This window comes from Ceratotherium simum, chromosome X (genome assembly GCF_057802395.1).
Source record: "Ceratotherium simum simum isolate JZ-2026a chromosome X, ASM5780239v1, whole genome shotgun sequence".
NCBI lineage: Eukaryota > Metazoa > Chordata > Mammalia > Perissodactyla > Rhinocerotidae > Ceratotherium > Ceratotherium simum.
In genome coordinates this window covers 17,940,769-17,959,760 of record NC_141940.1, presented here as the reverse complement: position 1 = coordinate 17,959,760, position 18,992 = coordinate 17,940,769, and the positions used below count along the sequence as shown (strand labels likewise).

The window sequence follows — 18,992 nt, the reverse complement described above, 5'->3', positions numbered from 1 at the left end:
CTCTTATTACTATTTTGGACACCCCAGTCCTGCTCTGTTTCAGGCCCTACAACCTTTGCCAGGTCTATCTTTTGGTCAGGCCCAGGCAGAGTCTGATTCAGACTATGGCCAGTGTGTGTTGTCAGTGTCTGTGACCAACTTGGTGATGAAAGAATCAGCGTTGGGCAACCAGGCTAAGCAAAGTCTGAGAAGATCATTTATTTATTTAACAAAACACTATGACTGAAATCTATAACATAATGAAGAACGTGGGCTTGTTCCCCCAACCGATTCCCGGAAGTTGGGAGCAACCTTTGACGCTCGAAGACAGTAGTTTTGGGACTGATGAAAGGAAACCATTTTACACCGCCAGCAGTGTAGAACTAGTTGCCCGCAATCGATTTTAAATTCAAATATGTGCATGAGTGGTTTAGAGAAATTCCTGAGTCATAAAGGAGGAAACCACGGGTTACCTGAGATACAAGCCCAGTCTCTCATAGGGGCACAACCAGGGGACAAGGCTCTCCTGACACAGGTCCTTAGAAGCTTGGTCAGAGGCAGAAATTCTGGCCAGACCATTGTGCTGAGGGCCAAGGCTGTGCGTGGGGGCGGGGGCGGGCTGCAATGCTCACATCGTTAGGGACCCTGAACCAAATCCAGGCGACCTTCCACAGCTAACCCTCCTCAACGTCATGTTACTAAACTGCAGGCCCGGGGATTAACCCTGTGCCACTCCCTCCTCCCCCCACAATCGCAGTGTCCAGGTGGCTTTGTGAGTCACCCAGACCCTCTGTATGAAGCCCACGGTGGGTGGGGCGGCCTCGCAGTTGCTCGCCCCTTCCCACCCTGACTCAGCTCTCCGGCTCTTTGAGTTCCTATTTCTTGCCGGCAGGAGCCGCCGCGGGGCCCGCCCTAGCGGGCATGCTCAGTGCTGGGGCGGGCTTTGCCTGCCGGCAGGCAGCGTCCCGCCCGCCGCGCGGGTCTCCGGCGCCCGGGTCCCTTTAAATCAGGCCGGCCGGTTGCTAGGCAACGGCGCGGCCGGCGCTGGCGCTGCACTGCAGAGGCTCTGCCCCGGGCCGGCGCGGCCGGGTGGCGGTGGCCAGCGCCGAACCAAGGGCTGCCGCCCGCCGGTGGTGACCAGCTTCGGGGAACAGGAGACAGGGCCCGCCGGACCCCACCCACGCCTCCAGGTATGTCCGCGCGTGGAAAAGCCCGGGCTCCCCAGGGCTCGCCCCGCGTCTTCCCTGGCTCGGCCGTAGGGTGACCCAGGGCGGAGGTGCCCGCGGTCCCCACCTCGACCCCCACTGCGGGTTTCTTCTCTCTTTAGAGCCCCAGGCCGGGAGCTGGCGCGCGTTTGGGAGGGAAGGGCACGAGACGAGGGAGCCGGAGTGTGGAAGGAGGAGTGGGGTCAGGCCTCGCCCGCTGCCCTCTCCCCGCCGCCCGCCAGCCAGACGGTAGGGACTGGGGAGGTGGAAGGTGTCACCTGCGGTGGGGGCCGGGGCAGCGCCCCGACCCGAGTCACCTTCTCTCCACTGGAAGCAGCGATGGCAGGAGTTTCAGTTAACCATTTACAGAAAAACCCCCAAACTATGCATAGATACAGCTTTATAGCAAGAATGTGACTTCCATACTAATAAAGTACTCAGCCTTCAGAATTAAGGTGACTCCGTATCTTTTCTCCCAGAAGGAATAATTTTACACTAATAACAAAGAATTGAGGGCAATAACCGTTCACAGGGCCCAGTTTTCAATAGTACTTTGCTGCACTCTCAGTATCTGCCAAACAATAGAGAAGATTATTTGTCCCATGAAGTGGACGCTTGGCTCATATGTTAGGACCATGAAAGATTAAGGCAAAGATCGGGATCACTTCCCTTTTTAATGATTTTTCAAATTAACTGTACTCTGAGGGAGGGAGGCAAGGCCTAGTCTCCAGCCCTTTGCTAACGTGGCTCTTGGCATGCTCATTAATAACAAGCATGCTGCTGCCGCGGCGCCAGCGGTGGCTCGTTTGTTCAGTAGGTGCTAAATGCCAGGAGATACTGTGTTGAAGAAGATGCTGCCGTGATTCTCGTCCCATTTGATATTTGCTTTGCTTGGGGAAGGAAGACTTAGTGGCATAATAGTTGGGAAGGTGAGTTGACAAATTAAAAAGAAAACTTGCTTCAAAGTGTCTGGCATCACATTTCAGATAGGCCCAACGACATTCTAAGGAAATCACTTCTAATTTTCAGCTACATCTCAGATATAAACACATATTTGGGCATTCTGGTTATTTGTATTTTCTAATTACACTGGGGGGATTTTATTTTTCAGTTCAAAGTGGAGAAGGAGAACAACAGCATCCAAGAGAAGGCCTTGGACGTCAGGAAGAGTCAGGAAGAGTAAGTACAGTCGTGCTGGCTGATATCTTGTTATGGGTGATATCTTGTTATGGGGGTTATGGGTGAGCCTCACCCAGCATAAATCTTCCACCTTGTGACTAGACCATTAGTCTGCATTGTCAGTACACTATCAAAAAAGCCTCATAAAAATACAAAAGAAAAGTGTCCTGAAGACTTTAGCTGAGCCAAATAAACTTGGAGGGAAAAATAAATGTCCTTTCCCTAAAATGTCACCCAAAAACTTCATAAACCAGAGGAGAAATTATAAGTATTTACAAAAACTCAATTAGAATCAAAACATTATAGAATTTTCAGAAAGAATATTAAGGATCATTCATTCAACAAATATTTATTGAGGGCTACTCTGTGTCAGGTAACAGCTATGGAACAGTGATGAATAAGATGCCAGGAGATCACAGTGTATTGGTAAAATAAAAGTATGTATGAAATTCTGTAGAAGCACAGGAAAAGCTCCGAGTGCAGAGTCATCCTTGCTGGTCTTCAAACTGATCCTCCAATTATAAAATTTCAAAGAAGTTATTAGTGGCTCTGAAAAGCACTGGGGCATTTGGGAAGTTCTTTGTAAAGCAATTGGTGCTAAAAATGCAAATATCTTCGGTTGTAGAAAAAGACTACCACTTTTATGCTTAGCTAGAATCAGTTTAGCTTCAGAAATCTGGGAGCATCAATAACTTACAGGATTTAAGGCTAATTCTTTCCTGAGGATGCAGGTTAAATTGATTTAAAATTTGAGTTTAGGTTCCCCCCTGCTTACTTTAACAGTACCTACATTTTTTTTTAATTAACTTTTTGTGAGGTCTGATGACTTCAGGCTGGCAACTTTGGAGCACATATCTTTGGAGAACGGTTGGGTTGTTTAACTGGCTGGTTTATGTTCCAAGGGAGGGGAAGGGAAAACCTTAAAAAGAACAAAACCTGTGGTTTACAGTGTACTTTAAAACTGCTTCCATTTTTGTTTTCATTAATTTCTCTTAACCACCTGTGAAATAGGTAGATTGTCCCTGTTTTACACCTGAAGCAACTGAGGCTCACAAAAGGTAAGTTTTCACATAGTTCTAAAGCGTGAGAGCCAAGATATCTGACTCCTTCCGTCTTTTTTTCACCGTAGTCCATACTCAGTTCCTTTCTCAAGAACCACAATTTTGCACAGTAAACACGTTCACCCACCTTGACTTCAGACAGTTCATTTGGGTCCTCATTTTGGTATTTAGTAGTTTTCTGCAAGCCAGTGATTCTCAAGAGGGAGGGGAATAGGGAAGCTTCCCTAGAGGGGGCGGATTAGAATCTTCTTGAATAAGGAGAGAGGGTAATGCTGGCAGCGTTTTGTGCCTGGGAACGGTGGAAGCAGAAAAAAAGTTGAGAACTACTGCTTTTGAGTGAGAACAGATTGGACAATTGAGCAAAGAAGCAAGGCCAGTGACTTTCTTTGTAGCAAACTTTTTTTTTTTTTCCTATTTTGACCAAGCAGTTTTTCTGAGGGTCCGGAGAACTGAAACCATCGAAGGATGATGGGAAAAAGTTCTCTGGGCTAAGAAGGGCCCTTTGTCTTCCCCTTACTGCCCCTGGGCTGTGACTAAAAGCCACGCCTTGAGTTGAGGGGGGCTGAGAGTAGTGACAGAAGGTTGCCCATCACAGGTTGGAGATGGCCTTTTGCAACCATCATTCCCAATTTACGGCATTTAGGATGAAGCACTCTTGTGAGGTGGGAAAAAGCCTCTGGAGGTTTTCCAGAACTGTCTCCCAGTCCCTGCCTACCCCTACCTGAGAGAAGAATTGCATTTTGCAGACAGATCTAGATTTATGCAAAAGAGATAGTCCTGAAGATTTTAAATCAAATTCTGGTGTCAATGAGATAGGGCAACAGAAGAAAGATGTTTGATTTTTCTGTCATCAAATTTCCCTCAAGCATGGGATTTAAAATATGAATATTTTAGAAAACAAATAATTCGATTTCACATATTTGATCACTTATCAACCTTAATATGAGTATATTCCCCAGGGCCCCATACTTTGAAAATGAAAGTGAGATGGTTTTGTGGGTTTCTCCTTTCACAGTGGACGGTAGTGTATTCTTTTCTGGAGCTATTTGAGGATAGATATGCATTCACTCAAGATTTTTATGGAACGGTTTACCTAAAGATCCATCATTAATGACTACTCTTTGCTTAGCTCTCAACAATGACATTATGTTACGTCACATTACATTGTAAATTCATTTTCAATTTATTTTATCAGTGGTTCCCAAATTCTTTAGGTGAATATAAACCACTTCCATGAGTCAAGAGATTCCTTACTGCACCAAAATGCCCTACTGCTTTGCTACTGCAAAAAGAAGAAAGTCACCAGAGGATGAATGGTGATGTTTTCAGGGAGATAGTAACTAGAACCATCAAAAGTCCATTATTAATTCATGTCAGACACAAATGAATAGATGTAGCCATATTGTGGACACCCATGCCTTAACAGTGCAGGCCCAAGGACTTCTGGGGGATCACTGTCTTAGAGGACCACTAATTGTTTTTATCACATGACTTGATATTGTTTTCCTGTGGTCTGGCTCATTTGTTTCTTTAAAGTTTTCATTTCTCTTGGACCTCCTTCCCCTACCCTTCAGTCCTTCAGTATCCAGTGTAGTGTTGGGTAGGCACTTATAGTAATAAATGTTCACAGTTGACCCCTAAAAAGGCATGCTTATACTTTTAATAATGGCTTCTGGTTTGATTTGCCTTATGCTGCAACAAATTACCTAATCAAGTTTATTGAGAGCAAAATGGCTGCCACGCCAGGGTAGAGGAATGTCATTGTTTCAAAGCATATTCCTTGTCCACACCGAATACTAATGTCATACTTGTTCTGCATAAAAAACAAACAGTGCAGTTTGTAAAGAGAAAATGAGACTGGCAGCTTTTACCCCCAGTCTGGGCGTTGCCATACTCTGTGACTAGGTTTGGGAACAAGCCCTTAAAGGATATCTTGCCAATGAAAGAGAGAAAAAAAAAAAAAGAAAGAAAGAAAGGAGCAGCTCCGAGACCCCTTGACCCTGCCCTGTGTAAGCCATGGGAGGGAAATTCCAAAAGGCTTTTCAAACCTTTTCTCATTCTGTCCTTTGATATGTGACATGCAATTCTCCTTACCCTCCCCCCTTCATTTCTCCTCTCTCCTTTTGTGGCCCTTTAAAAAATACCTAAGCTCTGAAAATAGTGGATTGTTTTCTTTCAATTTGTGGAATGAAACCTAGCAGAAGAATAAAGAGGAATTTTAGAAGAGGCACTGACCTGGGAGACAGGCTCTCAATTTTACCACTCAGGCTGTGTGGCCTTGATCAAATCACTTGACTTCTCTGAGTATCAGTTATAAAATAAGTGGACTCTTCCCAGTTCTGTGAAAAGCATTGGCTATAGAAGGAAATTGTATAGAGGCTCAGGAAAGAAATGTAGTGAAATTGAAGAAAAAAAATATATGTATATTTTTTTGCCAGAGATTTATGGGAGGGTTGGAGATAGAAGTCACATTGTCAAGGAGCAAAATTATTAATGAAAAGGGTTTTCTATTTTAACCTTTGTCTATACCCAGATCTCTGTCTCAGGTTTGTCGTTATTGCCATCTCCAGGTATAAAGTGGCCTCACCTTACTTGCCCTTCTGAGTACTTCCTTCCTGATCAGTCTCACCAATGCCTTTCATCCAGAATTAGATAGGAGGAGGAACAATCTCTCTCCCATTGCTACCTGATTAGAAGCATTTGTATCTTTTACAGAATTGTCTGGTAAAAATTTGACTGCTAAAAAATGTGACTGGCAATTAGCATCACTGTCTTTTCTCTTTCCTCTGTTCCTTTCTTTTATGATCACTATAATAATTCCCAATTATTTGCATTCATATTTCTAGAGAGGAGAGAAACTAGGATTCTGATTATCTTCCCCTTTAAGAACAGATAGATCATAGATGCTTCTGGATGGTGACTAGTAGAATAATAAAAGTCAGAAAGGACTATTTCAAGAGAAAGGAGATGATGCTCCAATGGCAAATATATACTATGAATTTCAAGTCTCAGCTTATTACTGTGGTCTGGTGGACCAAACTTTAATAAAGCTTGGCTTAGGGGTTTTGAACCACTCATTTTAACACCTTCACTGAATATTTGTACCTTTCCCTTTCCTCAAAGCCAAGGAGTGGCCAGTGGGTGTGTACCCTTGGGGATAGCAAGTCCCTTCCCTCTTTTTTGTGGAGGAGTGGGTTAGGCATGTTCAGTACACATAGGTATCAGGTTTATTCTCTCATGGTCTGTAGCAATGAAAATCTGTTAAAATTTAAACTACTGTTGTTAAAAAGAAAATGCTAGAGGGCCGGCTCGTGGCTCAGCGGTTAAGTGTGCGCGTTCCGCTACTGGCGGCCGGGGTTCGGATCCCGGGCGCGCACCAACGCACCGCTTCTCCGGCCATGCTGAGGCTGCGTCCCACATACAGCAACTAGAAGGATGTGCAACTATGACATACAACTATCTACTGGGGCCTTGGGGGAAAAAAAAAGGAGGAGGATTGGCAATAGATGTTAGCTCAGGGCTGATCTTCCTCACGAAAAAAAAAAGAAAATACTAGAGAGATAATATACCAAAAAGTGGTTATCTCAGGGCCGTGGGATTATGAGGGAGATTCCTTTTGTTATCTGTATTTTCCAAAATTCTACAAATAACATGCACTAATATTATATTTATATTTATATATTATTATATGTTTTATGTTTTTATTTAAATATTTAAATTTAAAAATAATTTAAATTATTTTTATTTATAATTATATAACATAATAGTAAAACATCTATAATCTTTAATAATATTAAAGAAAATATTAATGAAAAATAAACACAATTGCCATTTTTCGTTACCAAGATAAAATTACATTTGTGTACATGGGAAAAACAGATGCAGGCATGCTTTGATTTTTCTCAGTGGTGATGCTACAAATATATTACAGCAAATTAATGTATAAAATGAGTAAAGCGATGCCCTCCTTCTTCTTCCCGCCCTTTCATGGCAGCTGCAGTTGCCAGTTTGGTGGCTTCAGATTCCAGTGGCCCTTCAGCATGTTTCGTGGCTCCTTCTTTCTCCCTTCTCTCGGAAGTAGTTACTGATCACATATTTCCGTGCTTTAGGAAATATGTTATGGAGTCTCTTTGGATAGGAAAGACTCCTTTTGAAACAAAATAAATATCCTCTAATTTTTATAAATTTAGAAAGTTGTTTGTGATTTAGTATGCTGTTTTCACCTAAAAACTACACTTGGAGTCAATATTTTGAGAAAAATACATTTGACGGCATTAATACTTTCAGTTGTTGACATTCGGTTCTCATCATGAAATTGCTGTCAAAACGGATAGAATTCTGTACACTTGGCAGTCTTGCCTAAAAGCAAAGCCCAAGACTGGAATAGCAGGAATTTATAGGTCAAGACAGAAGGGCATTTGGCAGTTAGTCATAAGGAAGTCTGCATGGTATACTTTACCAAAAGCAGCTCACGTTGCAGCCCTGATGTTTTAGTCACTTTAAAGAATGAATAAACAGTAGTCCAACCCAAAAGAACTAGGGAAAAAAATTCAGGTACGTTAGAAGCACAGGTATTAACCTATTTTAATATTAACCTAATAATTTTAAATCACTTTTACTATTTTGAAGCAGTCTGTTTTCATGTGTGTGGTTGCATTCTCATAGAATTATTTTCTCTATCTACAATACATAGCCAAATGTGTCAATTTATTGGTTAAATTTCATAGGATCAGAGAATTTTAAAGCTGGAAGGGTCTGTAGAACTTAGCTAGTTTAGCTCTTTCAATTTACAAATGAGGGACTGAGGCCCAAGTCACTCAATAAGTTAGAGGGAGAGCCAGTCCTCAAATATTTAGGTTCTTTCACCCAAGAGCCAGCATTCTTAGTTCTTTCCACTACACCAGCTGCCAGTACAAATAAGGTGCCTTGATTTTAAATTTTGTTTTTCAGGAATTGAAAGAGGTGCCTGGAGAAATGGATGCTAGAAGAAAACACTGGAAGGAGAATATGTTTGCTCCTTTTTTTAGTGCACAGGATGTTCTAGATGAGGCTTCTCAGCCTGAATCTTCTTCTGAACAAATGACTTTAGATAAGACCAAGAGAATGGAAGGAGTGTATAATCTGTCTAGTAGAAAGTTTCAAGAAGAAAATAAATTTAAGAGGAAAGAATTTATTTCCCAACTAAATGAAAAAGAGCAAGAACCAAATTTAAGAGAGAGAAAGATAAACATTTCAAAGAATGAAGCAGACATGAATTCTGCCTCCTGTGAGTCATCTAATTTGGATGTTGTAGCCGAAGAAAGCTTGAATAGCACAGAAGATCATTCTACCTGGAGTACAAAGGAATTACCAACTCTACCGCAACAAGACAAGAAGGACAAGAAGAAGAAATTGACCGAAGGAATGTCTCCAAAACTTCGCCTGAATCTTTTGAATGAAGAACTGGAAGAACTCAATATGAAATGCAGAAAAATAGAAGAGGAATTTGAAAATGCTGAAAAAGAACTTTTGAACTCCAAAAAGGAAGTCTCCGCAAAACCTCTAAATTTTCAAGAAACGGGGATGGAAACTTCGAAGAAAGATTGGGAACTTCAAGCTTTAAGAAATGACCTATCTGAAAAAGCAATTAATGTCAAAAACTTAACTGAAGAGCTCCAGCAAGCCAAAGAAGTCATCCACAAGTTGAGCCTAGAGAACAGAGATTTAAAAGAAGCTGTTAGGAAGTTAAAGCGTCAAACCGAGGTTGGAAATGCACTCCTCAGGGAAGAAATGAAATTGTATTATGAATTAGAAATGGAAAAGATCCATGGAGAGCTCGATGCCATCAAGAATGAACTGAGAGCTGAGAAGACGCTGCAAGAAAGAAATAACAGGGCTCTGGAGTTGCTTAGAAAACACTTTGCTTCCATAACGTCATCAAGTGCGCTTGACAGCTTCACAGGGGACTTTTTTTAAAACTTAAAAGCCTTTCATTAGGCAAATCGTTGAGCCAAATCAATGTTTCTTGTGCTTTGTGTACTACTTAAAATGTGTGTAATGGGATGTAATTTTCATTTTTGGTGAATCAGAATATCCGTAAAACGTATAGATGTTAACTTCAAAGCTTCTGCTTTCTCTTTCTAATGAAGTTGTTGCGAGAGTCCAAATGGAAATGAAGCTTCAGAAATCTTTTTTATATATATTTCGCTCAAAGACATGTAGTGATTCACCAAATCATTTATGAATACAAATCAACAGCCATTTTGTTATCTTGTGAGCAATATGTCCTTGGCACGTGAATATTCTTCCATCTGTGTTCGTTGATGTTAACAATAAAAATCTTGTTTATGTGTATAAGCATAACGTGTCTGTGGGTCTTACAGTTGCCTGTTCAGACTCAATGAGATACTAAAAATGTATCTGCTTTCTTTGAGATCTAACCTTCATTAGGCACATATAAACATCTCAGAAAAAAACAGTATTTTTCTCCCACTGTTGTTTTCCTCATGCCTTCTTCCTTGACCTGGCCACGGTTCCCAAAGACTAGAAGACGACTTAGGGACAAGGCTGTGACCTTTGCTAGAGCCCTGATTTTGTCAGCAATGGCTTTTGCATTTTCTTATGTTGACCAGCAAGGGGCGTTGTTTACACAGTTCTTCCAGAATTCTACCAGGGGAAAATTTCTAAGCTTCCTGCCCAGTTTACATCACCAGCTGCCCAGGACTGGGGTAAAAGGTGTTGGATGTCATCTGGGTAAGCTGTCAGTGAGCTGGCTTGACTTATACAGGAATCCAGCCCTGTAAGGGCCCAGGCAATGACAATTTATTTTATACTTATAAAGAATAAAAATGTACTGCCTCAGTCCTTTGGTAGAAATGATGGGCTAGTTGATTCTTTGTTTGTATCAATCATCAAGATTTCTTATCATTGGAGTTCTGTTTGCATGGTATTTTTAAGTCCAATGAACCAAATGTAGTTACAGACTATGAGGGTGGGATACAATTGCAAGGTTTTAGATATCTTCCCTAATGGGAAATCCCCGGACTGGGAGTCTGGACACTTGGGTTCTGGGACCTGCTTTGCCATTTACCAGCTAATTAACCTTCTAGGTCTAAAAGTCCTCATCTGTAAAACGAGAGTAGATCTGTCATCCAGATTCTGTTCAGTTCTAATGTTCTGTGATTTCAGCTCAGTGATTTGGTTTGCAAGTGTAACTGTACCTGTGGGGAAGTAAAACTCCTATGGCATAGGGTGCATTCAGTTCTAATACTTTGAGGGATCTACTTTGCAGACCCCTCCTTTCAAAGGAAATATACAAAGGCTCTTTTTATAGTTTGAACATCTCCAAGTACTGTGTCCATAATAAATCAGGAGAGAGAGTAAATGAGGTTATTTCTTCTCCTTTCTCATTTCCTTTTTACCCGTCAAGGTCGGGGCAGGCATTGAATGGACACAAACTAAGCAGACCTGGAGGCTGAGCGCGGCTTGCCTGGCCTGGGAAGCTTGGACTAAATTGGATGATAATAATCTTTGGAGCTTTCTGACTTAGTCGTGATAACTTAACCCCAGCACTGGCAGCCTGCTCAAAGGGCAAGATGACTTTCAGGTGTTTGGTGGTCACTGGCTTCCCACCAAGGGTCTAGATATGAAAGCAAACTAGGAACTCTTTGCCCCGTTTGACTCTCTGCCTTATCACCCCCTTAACAATTACCGCTTTGTCCTTGCCCCAGAAAGACTCTCAGTCCCTGACTGCTAGTGTGCAGAGGTGCTTACATGTTTAAAAGATTTCACAAATTGCATTACTTAAGCTACTAGGCTCAATCCTCTTAGTATATTTCAATTTTTAAAGAGGAGCTTTTACTCCAGGAGAATTTCTATCAACCAACCACACATCTAAAGTCTTCAGTGACAACTTGGTTTATCTTGCATGAGTTTGTATGTGTGCTTATGTGTACTTAGAGGGCAGGGAAGGAGTGTGGTGCAGGGAGGTCCAGAAAAGATAAGTGCATGGCTTAGCCCAGCTCTAGGGTGAGGGTCTGTATTTCTAGGATGGAGCTGGAAAACAGATTCTTGATGAGAAAGCCTGGGATGCTGAGCCCCAGCAAGGCCTGTGCTATGGAAAGGCCCTGTGGAAATCCTAGGTCCAGACACTAACCGGGGAGACAGTACAAAATCACCAAGTCCAGAGGGCCAAGCAGAAATGGAAGCCAAGGTCAGAGCCAACAGTTTGGAGCTGGGCAGGGATCACGTCTTTTTACGCTTTTATTTTTAAAAGCAGGGCTGCAATAAGCTGGGAGAAAGCTGAGCAGTTACTGTTCCTCTTCATGGTCAGATGGGAACAGTGGATTGAACTGGCTTAAAGAACCAGAATCAAGGCAGATGCAAATACTCTGCCCCACTGTCACCGTAATCACTCCATAATGCATTAGGTCACCCCCAATTTTGATCAGAATGTATTGTCACCATACCTTCTAGTATATCAAATGGGAGATGTGGAGGTGTTTTTTTTTTTTTTAACAAGAATGGCACATCAGGCCACTCACCACTTTAACTAATCTGTTGGGTAAAATATTTGAGATCAGCAATGCCACCACATACCATTCCACAACAACTCTCAATTCCTTACTTACTAAGAAGACATGGGCTGTCACAGAGCTCTAGGAATATCTGCTCCACCTTGGGTTTACAATCTAGTTCTAGAAACATTTGCTAAGCACTTATTATCATCATTCATCACTTCTAAGACATGCCTTTTTTTTTTTAACATTTTGACATCCCTGAATTTGGGACACATGTTCAAATCAATGGCATGTCATAGTATAATTGTCAGGGTTTTTAAATCTTTCTTAGTGGTTCATAAAATAATGGTGCATCTTACAATCAATGGGGTCTTAGATTTGATGAAATGTGGTATGTGCTAGGCTGGGGATATGAGGATAAAAGGATTTATGAATAAGACAGGTCTCTGACCTCAAGAACCTTACTTATGCAACTAACTAAAACAACGTGGTAAGGGCTATACTAGCAGTGCTAATATAAAGTGCTGTGGGAGCACAGAGGAGGATCAATTAATACTGCCTGTGGGGCTAGGAAGGACTTCATAAAGGAGGTGACATTTGAGCTGGGCCTTGAAGGATAAGAAGGATTTTTCCAGGCAAAGCATGGGGGCAGGGGCGGGGGCATTTCTGGAATGTGAATGTGGAAAGTGTATTTGGCTTCAAAGAGGACTCTTAACAGCAGTGAATTAGAACACATGTTGCTGACTTTTAAAGTCCCATTTGAGGTTCTACTTGGAAAACTACCATGATTCCAACTTTTTTGCTCATTTGCAGATAGACTGGAGAATGAAGTTCTCATGACATAAAGACCAAGTTCCAGATAACAAACTGCAGGAAAAAAATTTGCTGATACCACTGTCATTTTGGCTGCCATCATTTTTGTTTTGGAAACAAAAGACCTAAGAGATTTGGGTCATAACATCCAGCTAAGTCCACTGTGAGCGGTCTGCTTTCCAAGAGATGTACGAAAGAGAAACACCACAGTTGCTTCTCTCTCCAAAGAAGCAGTATAGCGTAGAGATGAAGTACACACACTTTGGTTATCCACTTACTAGCCATGTGACCTTGGGCAAGTTGCATAATTTCCTGTAGCTCACTTTCCTCACTTTGCAGGATAGAGTTAGTATTAGGAGTGTTGGGAGGCTAAGATGAGATCACATACAGTCAATAAATGTTACCAATGTTGTTATCATTATTATTATTGTTATTATATAACTGACAAGGGGAAATTGACCAAGTCCATCTGTCTCCTCCCACCTGTTATTCTCACCAAGACCTTTACATTTATTGTTCCTCAAATTGTGCTCTCTGGAGAGAATATGAAACCGATTCATAATATGTGTATCAATGATGTGTAATATATTTGGGAAGGTGGGATAAGTTGTGGGGAAGATATTTTGATTTTATTAGTATATGAAGCCTTAAGACAAAGTAATGAATCTGTCTTGATTGACTTTCTTGCCTCAAGACAGATCCTGTAAAGGAGATTTCTTGGGTCAGAGCCTACCCAGCCACCCTCCAATCAGGTCGGTGTAAGGCTGGCCCCTGGCCCTGACAGGCAGAGTACCAGAAGGGAGAAGAAAGCTCTGCTCTAGTGCTCCAGTGGGAAAAAGCTTGTCAAGGAAAAGGGAATGGAGACAAGAGAGGCTATTATAGTATTTTCCATTTCCCCTTGGCACAGGGAGCCATGCAGCTGGGGACCCACTACTACAGCTGCTCAGATAAGAATAGGTCATTGTCTTGCTCTTTGTACACATAAGACACTGAAGCTGTGGTTCCCATGTATTGTAGGTGTGCCCTCCTTTCCATACTGAGCATCAAGGTGGTGTCTCCCCTGTTTAGGGGCCAGAGCTACTGTTCACAGGGTTTCTTTCTCTCTCTCTCTCTCTCTCACCACTGAGCATACCCAGCCTTTTGATGATTGCTGCATTTCAGGGGGCTCAGGTTGCCATTTCCCAGGAGATGAGGTTTATACCTTGTCCTCTGAGGATGTGTTCTGGGGTATCCTTGAAGCATTTGTTTTGCCTTTCAGCCCATGCCTGTTGATTCCACAACAGGTGTTGTCGTGTATATTCCATACCATGACAGGAGACATACCAAGAGATTCTCCTTATGTCGCTAATACCGTAGCCTGCATTTGGACCGTTGGTTAAAGCCTAGTTTGTTGTTAGTGCCGTTGACTGGATTCCAACTCCTAGCGGCCCTGTGTACAGCAGAGCAGAACCGTGCCTGGTCTTTTTGCACCATCCTCTCACCTTTAGGTGCTCTATCAGACAATGCTCCACTGCTGGTCACAGGGTTTCGGAAGTGGGTGGCCAGTTCCTTCCTCCTAGTCTGTCTAAGTCTGGAAGCTCCGCTGAAACCCATCCACCATGGATGACCCTGCTGATATTTGAAATACCGATGGCATAGCTTTCAGCATCACAGCAACATGCAGCCACCACAGTGCAACAACTGACAGACGGGTGGTGTGGTTCCCTGACTGGGAAACGATCTCAGGCTGTGGTGGTAAGAGCGCCAAATCTTAACCACTAAACCACCAGGGCTGGTAAAGCCTAGTTACAAAACTTTATTATGTGTCACACACTTCCATGTACATTGTCTTGTGTAATCGGCACAACAATCCTTGATCGTCAGATGAGAAAACTGAGGCTCAGAGATATTAAATGACTTATTCAATATCACACAGCTAGTAAGTGGTGAATCTGGGATTCAAACCCCAGCATGGCCAACTTCACATATGATGCTTGTTCCATTATATCAGGCTACCTTTTGTGCTAAAATTAATGAGCCAAAAGTTCAATCACCATGGAGGTTATTTAATTTTCTCAAAGACAAACTGGTTTATTACTGCAATCTGGACTCAACTTGAGTCAGCCATCTCATAAGTGGCTGAGATGAGCAGTGAAGATGCATCTCATTATTGGAAGGAACATAAAGTGTACAGGTCTTCTGATGGGGAGTTATTAGGTCTACATGAAGAACACAGCATCCTCTTCCTATAGCAGTGACATTAACTATAACAATACCAAACAAAAACAATTGGAATATGAAACCCAAATGACAGCTCTCTAAAGCAAGCTCCAGCTTGAATGGAACCAGATTAATCAACAACCAGGACTCTTTGATCAACACTCATTGTAGCTTTGGAGTGTGATATTTTATTTTTTATAATTCAAAATTATTTAACATATTTATTCCAATATTTATTGCTTTCCTTGGAATCTTTACCTCCTAAAGTGTTTTCATTGAAAGCTGACTACTTTTTAAGAAAAAAAATGCTGTGAGCCCCCCTGTTGCTTAGAAAGTGTTAAATATGCTTGCTGATTTATATATTTCCCTCTTATTCTTTCCTTGATGCCCTGGTAAGTTTCTCAAAGTTATAATAAAGGAATCATATTCTATTCACTCACAATGGAAATGATTCTTGAGAAAATGATTTCAATATCTCTTTATTAAAATGTCTTCAATAACAAAACAAAATGTTTTCTTTAAATTTACAAATTTATTCAGGATTTTACAAAACAGCATATCCCCTTCATACAATGAAGTAGAAGAAAATCTGGAGAGCTGCTTTTGGCATTCATAAATGTGGGTTATGTCAGCAGAGAGCCTGGAGGGCATTTCTGGTTTTGAGGTAATCAACCTTTTAAAATGTGTAATATACTTTTATGTGGTTTTAATGAGTACAAAAAATATATTTGCATGTAGCATAAGGACTTTTCTCCCATAAAACATGAGTTATCTGAAATCTTTCCCTTTGGGTATATATTAAAGCATGTTTATAAATAAACTGCTGAGAGAAAAGGGCTCGAGTTCCTGTGTTTGTGCCAGGGCAGTGTGGTGTACTAGAAAAAGCAGGAGGTGTGGAGTTTGCCTAGTTGTGTTCACTGGTCAAAGATACTGAGATGGACTTGGGGGTGCCAGAAGTTTATTAGGGATCGACAGCTGTGAAGGAAAAGGAGAGGAAGCAGGATTGAGCAGAGAGAAGTCGAGTTGCCATGGAAACTTGACAAAGCCTCGGCGACCTGGGCAGGGAGCTCCGGAGTATAGTCCATCCATGTTGGATGGAAATGGCTGGGCCTTATACCCCTGCCTCACTCAGTCACCAGATGCAGGCTGCCTCTGGAAGGGCATGACCTGCGACAGAGTGGCTCTCTGCAGATAGGGCAGACTCTGAAGGAACTGACGGTTGGAGACTCTGCTGACCTCACTCCCCTCTGTTGGGAAGCAAGTCCTTCCTTGAAGGAGACCTGGGTGGTGCATCTTTGTGTCTACCACAGTCCATCCCTTGCACCTCTCCTTCTGGATTCCTTCAGGCCTCTCTTCTAGAGGGGAAACTTAGAAGAGTGAGGTTAGTGGGACTAACTACAGCCTCCACCTCTGCAGCTGGTCTTGGGGCTGCAATTGATACTCAGCACCTCCTTCCTTCACTATCCATTCTAGGTCACTCTCACCCTAAGCTACTACCCTCTGGTGGCCTCAGTGCCTTACTTAGCTGGCCTGACCCAGACCCTCATCTCTGAAGGGACTGAGCCCCTGGTCATCATGCCCTTCTCAGGCTGGGTCTGCTGTGCCTGTCCGCTTAGAGTCACAATTGATCAAGGGAGTACTAACACATGCCCAAGTGGCAACACATTTCCCCATACCCTGCTTGTGTAACAGCAGCCCTACCTCCTCCTGATAAGCAGGGTCAATTACCCCTGCCAAGCCAATGACCCCTCTTCTGGCCTGCTGGTCCCTGGACACAAGGAGCCCAACGTGCCTAAGCAGCAGCTGTAGCTTATAATTCAATGGGATTCTTGCTGTGCCTCTAGAGAAGGTGTACCCCCTTTGCAGACCAGGTCCTCTAGTCCTGTAGAGTTACAAGGATGGTAAGCACAAAGGTCCTGTATTTGTCAGGATTCAGGGAAGTAGAATCATTAAGAGATTTTATTTTTATATCTATATCTATATCATTTATATCTATCTATCTATCTATCTATCTATCTATCTATCTATCATCTATCTATCTATCTATCTATCTAGATATCAGAGATTTCACCTTTCTCAATTGTGGCAGCTGATTAAATAGTCTCTATAATCTTCACATCTAATGCTGGAGCTCAAAGTCTGCAGGCATAAGGTGGGGGAGAACAAGGACAAACTAAAACCCAGAAGCATGAGCTGGAACCCAGGGGGATGAACTAGAGTCTGTATCAGTCTCTCATTATCTCCAGCTTTGATGATGTGGCTATCCTGCAGGAGAAGCTGGTGCTCTTTGCCCATAACTACACACACACCTGGCCCTGGTCTAGGAGTCTGAGAAGCTGAAGGAGGGTTGAGGGGAGGATGTAACAGCAGCTGCAGGCCCAGTCGTTGCCCCACACCAATGAGGTCAGCCAGTAGATAAGTGACAGTGTGCGTGACCTGTGACTGCACCTGGTGCCCCTGCACTGAATTTCCAACCTAGAAACCATATGTCTCCTGCTTCACCAAGGCCCATCAAGTCTACAAAACATCTCACAGTTAAGGGAATTCTGGGAAATGTAGTTCAGTCTAGGCAAGTTGTCACATTACAAACCTCCTGCAATCCCTCAGTGGGTCACTGGGAGTGATGATAATTGGAACCACTCCTGCTTCCACCCCTTGATTCCCAGACCACAGTATTCTTCCAACTGAGAACACAGTGCCATATAAAATTCTTTGATTCAGTGCATATGCTGCATCCTCGAAGATGGCACTCCATTCTCACAGAGTATTGCCTCCAAGCTGGGGCTTCAGCTGTGCCTTCAGCTGGCTATTCCAATGCTCTGTCAGACCAGCAGCTTCTGGATGGTGTGGTATGCAATATGACCAGTGGATCCCGTGGTCCTGGGCCCACTCTTGCACCCCCTTGCTGTAAAGTTGGTCATCCTGATCTGACACAATGTTATATGGGATCCCGTGCTGGTGGATCAAATACTCCCTAAGTCTTGAGAAAGAGGTGCTGGCTGAGGCCCTGCAGGCAAGAAAGCTAAACCCATACTTGAAATATGTGTCTGTTCCTATGAGAATGAACCATTGGCCCTTTCAGGATAGAAGGGGCATAATGTCGTGAACTTGCCACCAAGTGGCCAGTTGGGCTCCTCAAGGAATGGTGCCGTAATGGGGACTCCATGTTGGTCTCTGTACTTGGCAGGTTGAACATTCTGCAGTAGTGATAGCTAGATCGCCCTTGGTAAGTGGGAGTCCCTGCTGTTGGGCCCAGGCATATCTCCATCTCTGCCACTGTGGGCACTCTGTTCATATACCCATCACGCCATCACTGGGGCGGCTAATGACAAAGACTTTTGTTTACTTGGTTTTTCAGTGCCTCCTCTGAGCTCTATGCTCTCCGGTGGGTATTAATATGTGATACAACCCTTAGAGCCCCCTCTACATGTCCATCTACATGCCTCTGCCTCAGATCTCTTTGTTCTCAATCCAATCTTTTTGCTTCCAAACCCCTAACCAGCTAGCCAGGCCATGCACCACAGACCATAAATTCATAAATATTTTAACCTCAGGCCACTTCTCTTTCCACCCAAGCATGATTAAGTGCATCACCCAGAGCTCTGCCCATTGGGAGGGTTTTCACCCGGCACTGTCTTTCAAGTCCCCCATCCCCCAAGTGAGGCTATAATTCAGCCACTGTCCGTTTTTGGCTTGCACCTTCCCATTAACCCAACCCATCCCTAAACCAAGCTTTTTCTTCCTCCTTCAGTTGATCTGATGGGGTCCCCATAGAGCTGTAGGCATGAACTGAGGGAGGTGCACTGATACAACAGTGGTGCGTGCCATGGACATCTGAGCTACCAGATCTTGCAGTCTGCTTGTGCCCTTTAGTCCTGTTCATAATCACTCCTGGATATTCCCCATTTCATCTTTTGATGGGTTGTTGCTGGGTTCATGTGACCTTATGATTTAGCAGGTCTGATAAGACCCAGTTCATGATAGACAGTTCTAGCTGCGTGGTTACTTTGCGTCCCATGGTCAGGTGTTCCATCCTTACCAGGACGCAGTAGCATACC

General features: G+C 43.0%; 1 protein-coding gene across 4 annotated transcripts; it reads left to right on the top strand.

The window, feature by feature from the left end:
- Positions 1–1,003: 1,003 nt before the first annotated feature.
- On the top strand, positions 1,004–9,760 carry CCDC160 (coiled-coil domain containing 160). Of its 4 annotated transcripts, none has more exons than XM_087427483.1 (4): positions 1,004–1,169; positions 2,296–2,363; positions 3,379–3,421; positions 8,375–9,760. In XM_087427483.1, the coding sequence occupies exon 4, from the start codon at positions 8,399–8,401 to the stop codon at positions 9,377–9,379; it is 981 nt and encodes a 326-aa protein (XP_087283609.1). In that variant the 5' UTR covers positions 1,004–1,169; positions 2,296–2,363; positions 3,379–3,421; positions 8,375–8,398; the 3' UTR covers positions 9,380–9,760. The 4 variants fall into 4 exon arrangements, with proteins under 4 accessions (XP_087283609.1, XP_087283607.1, XP_087283606.1 ...); XM_087427481.1 differs by having other exon boundaries at positions 3,375–3,421; XM_087427480.1 differs by lacking the exon at positions 3,379–3,421 and having other exon boundaries at positions 1,005–1,169.
- Positions 9,761–18,992: the final 9,232 nt, after the last annotated feature.

Coding starts and splice junctions, on each gene's coding strand:
- CCDC160 (XM_087427483.1), top strand. CDS start 8,399: ATGGATGCTAGAAGAAAACACTGGAAGGAGAATATGTTTGCTCCTTTT.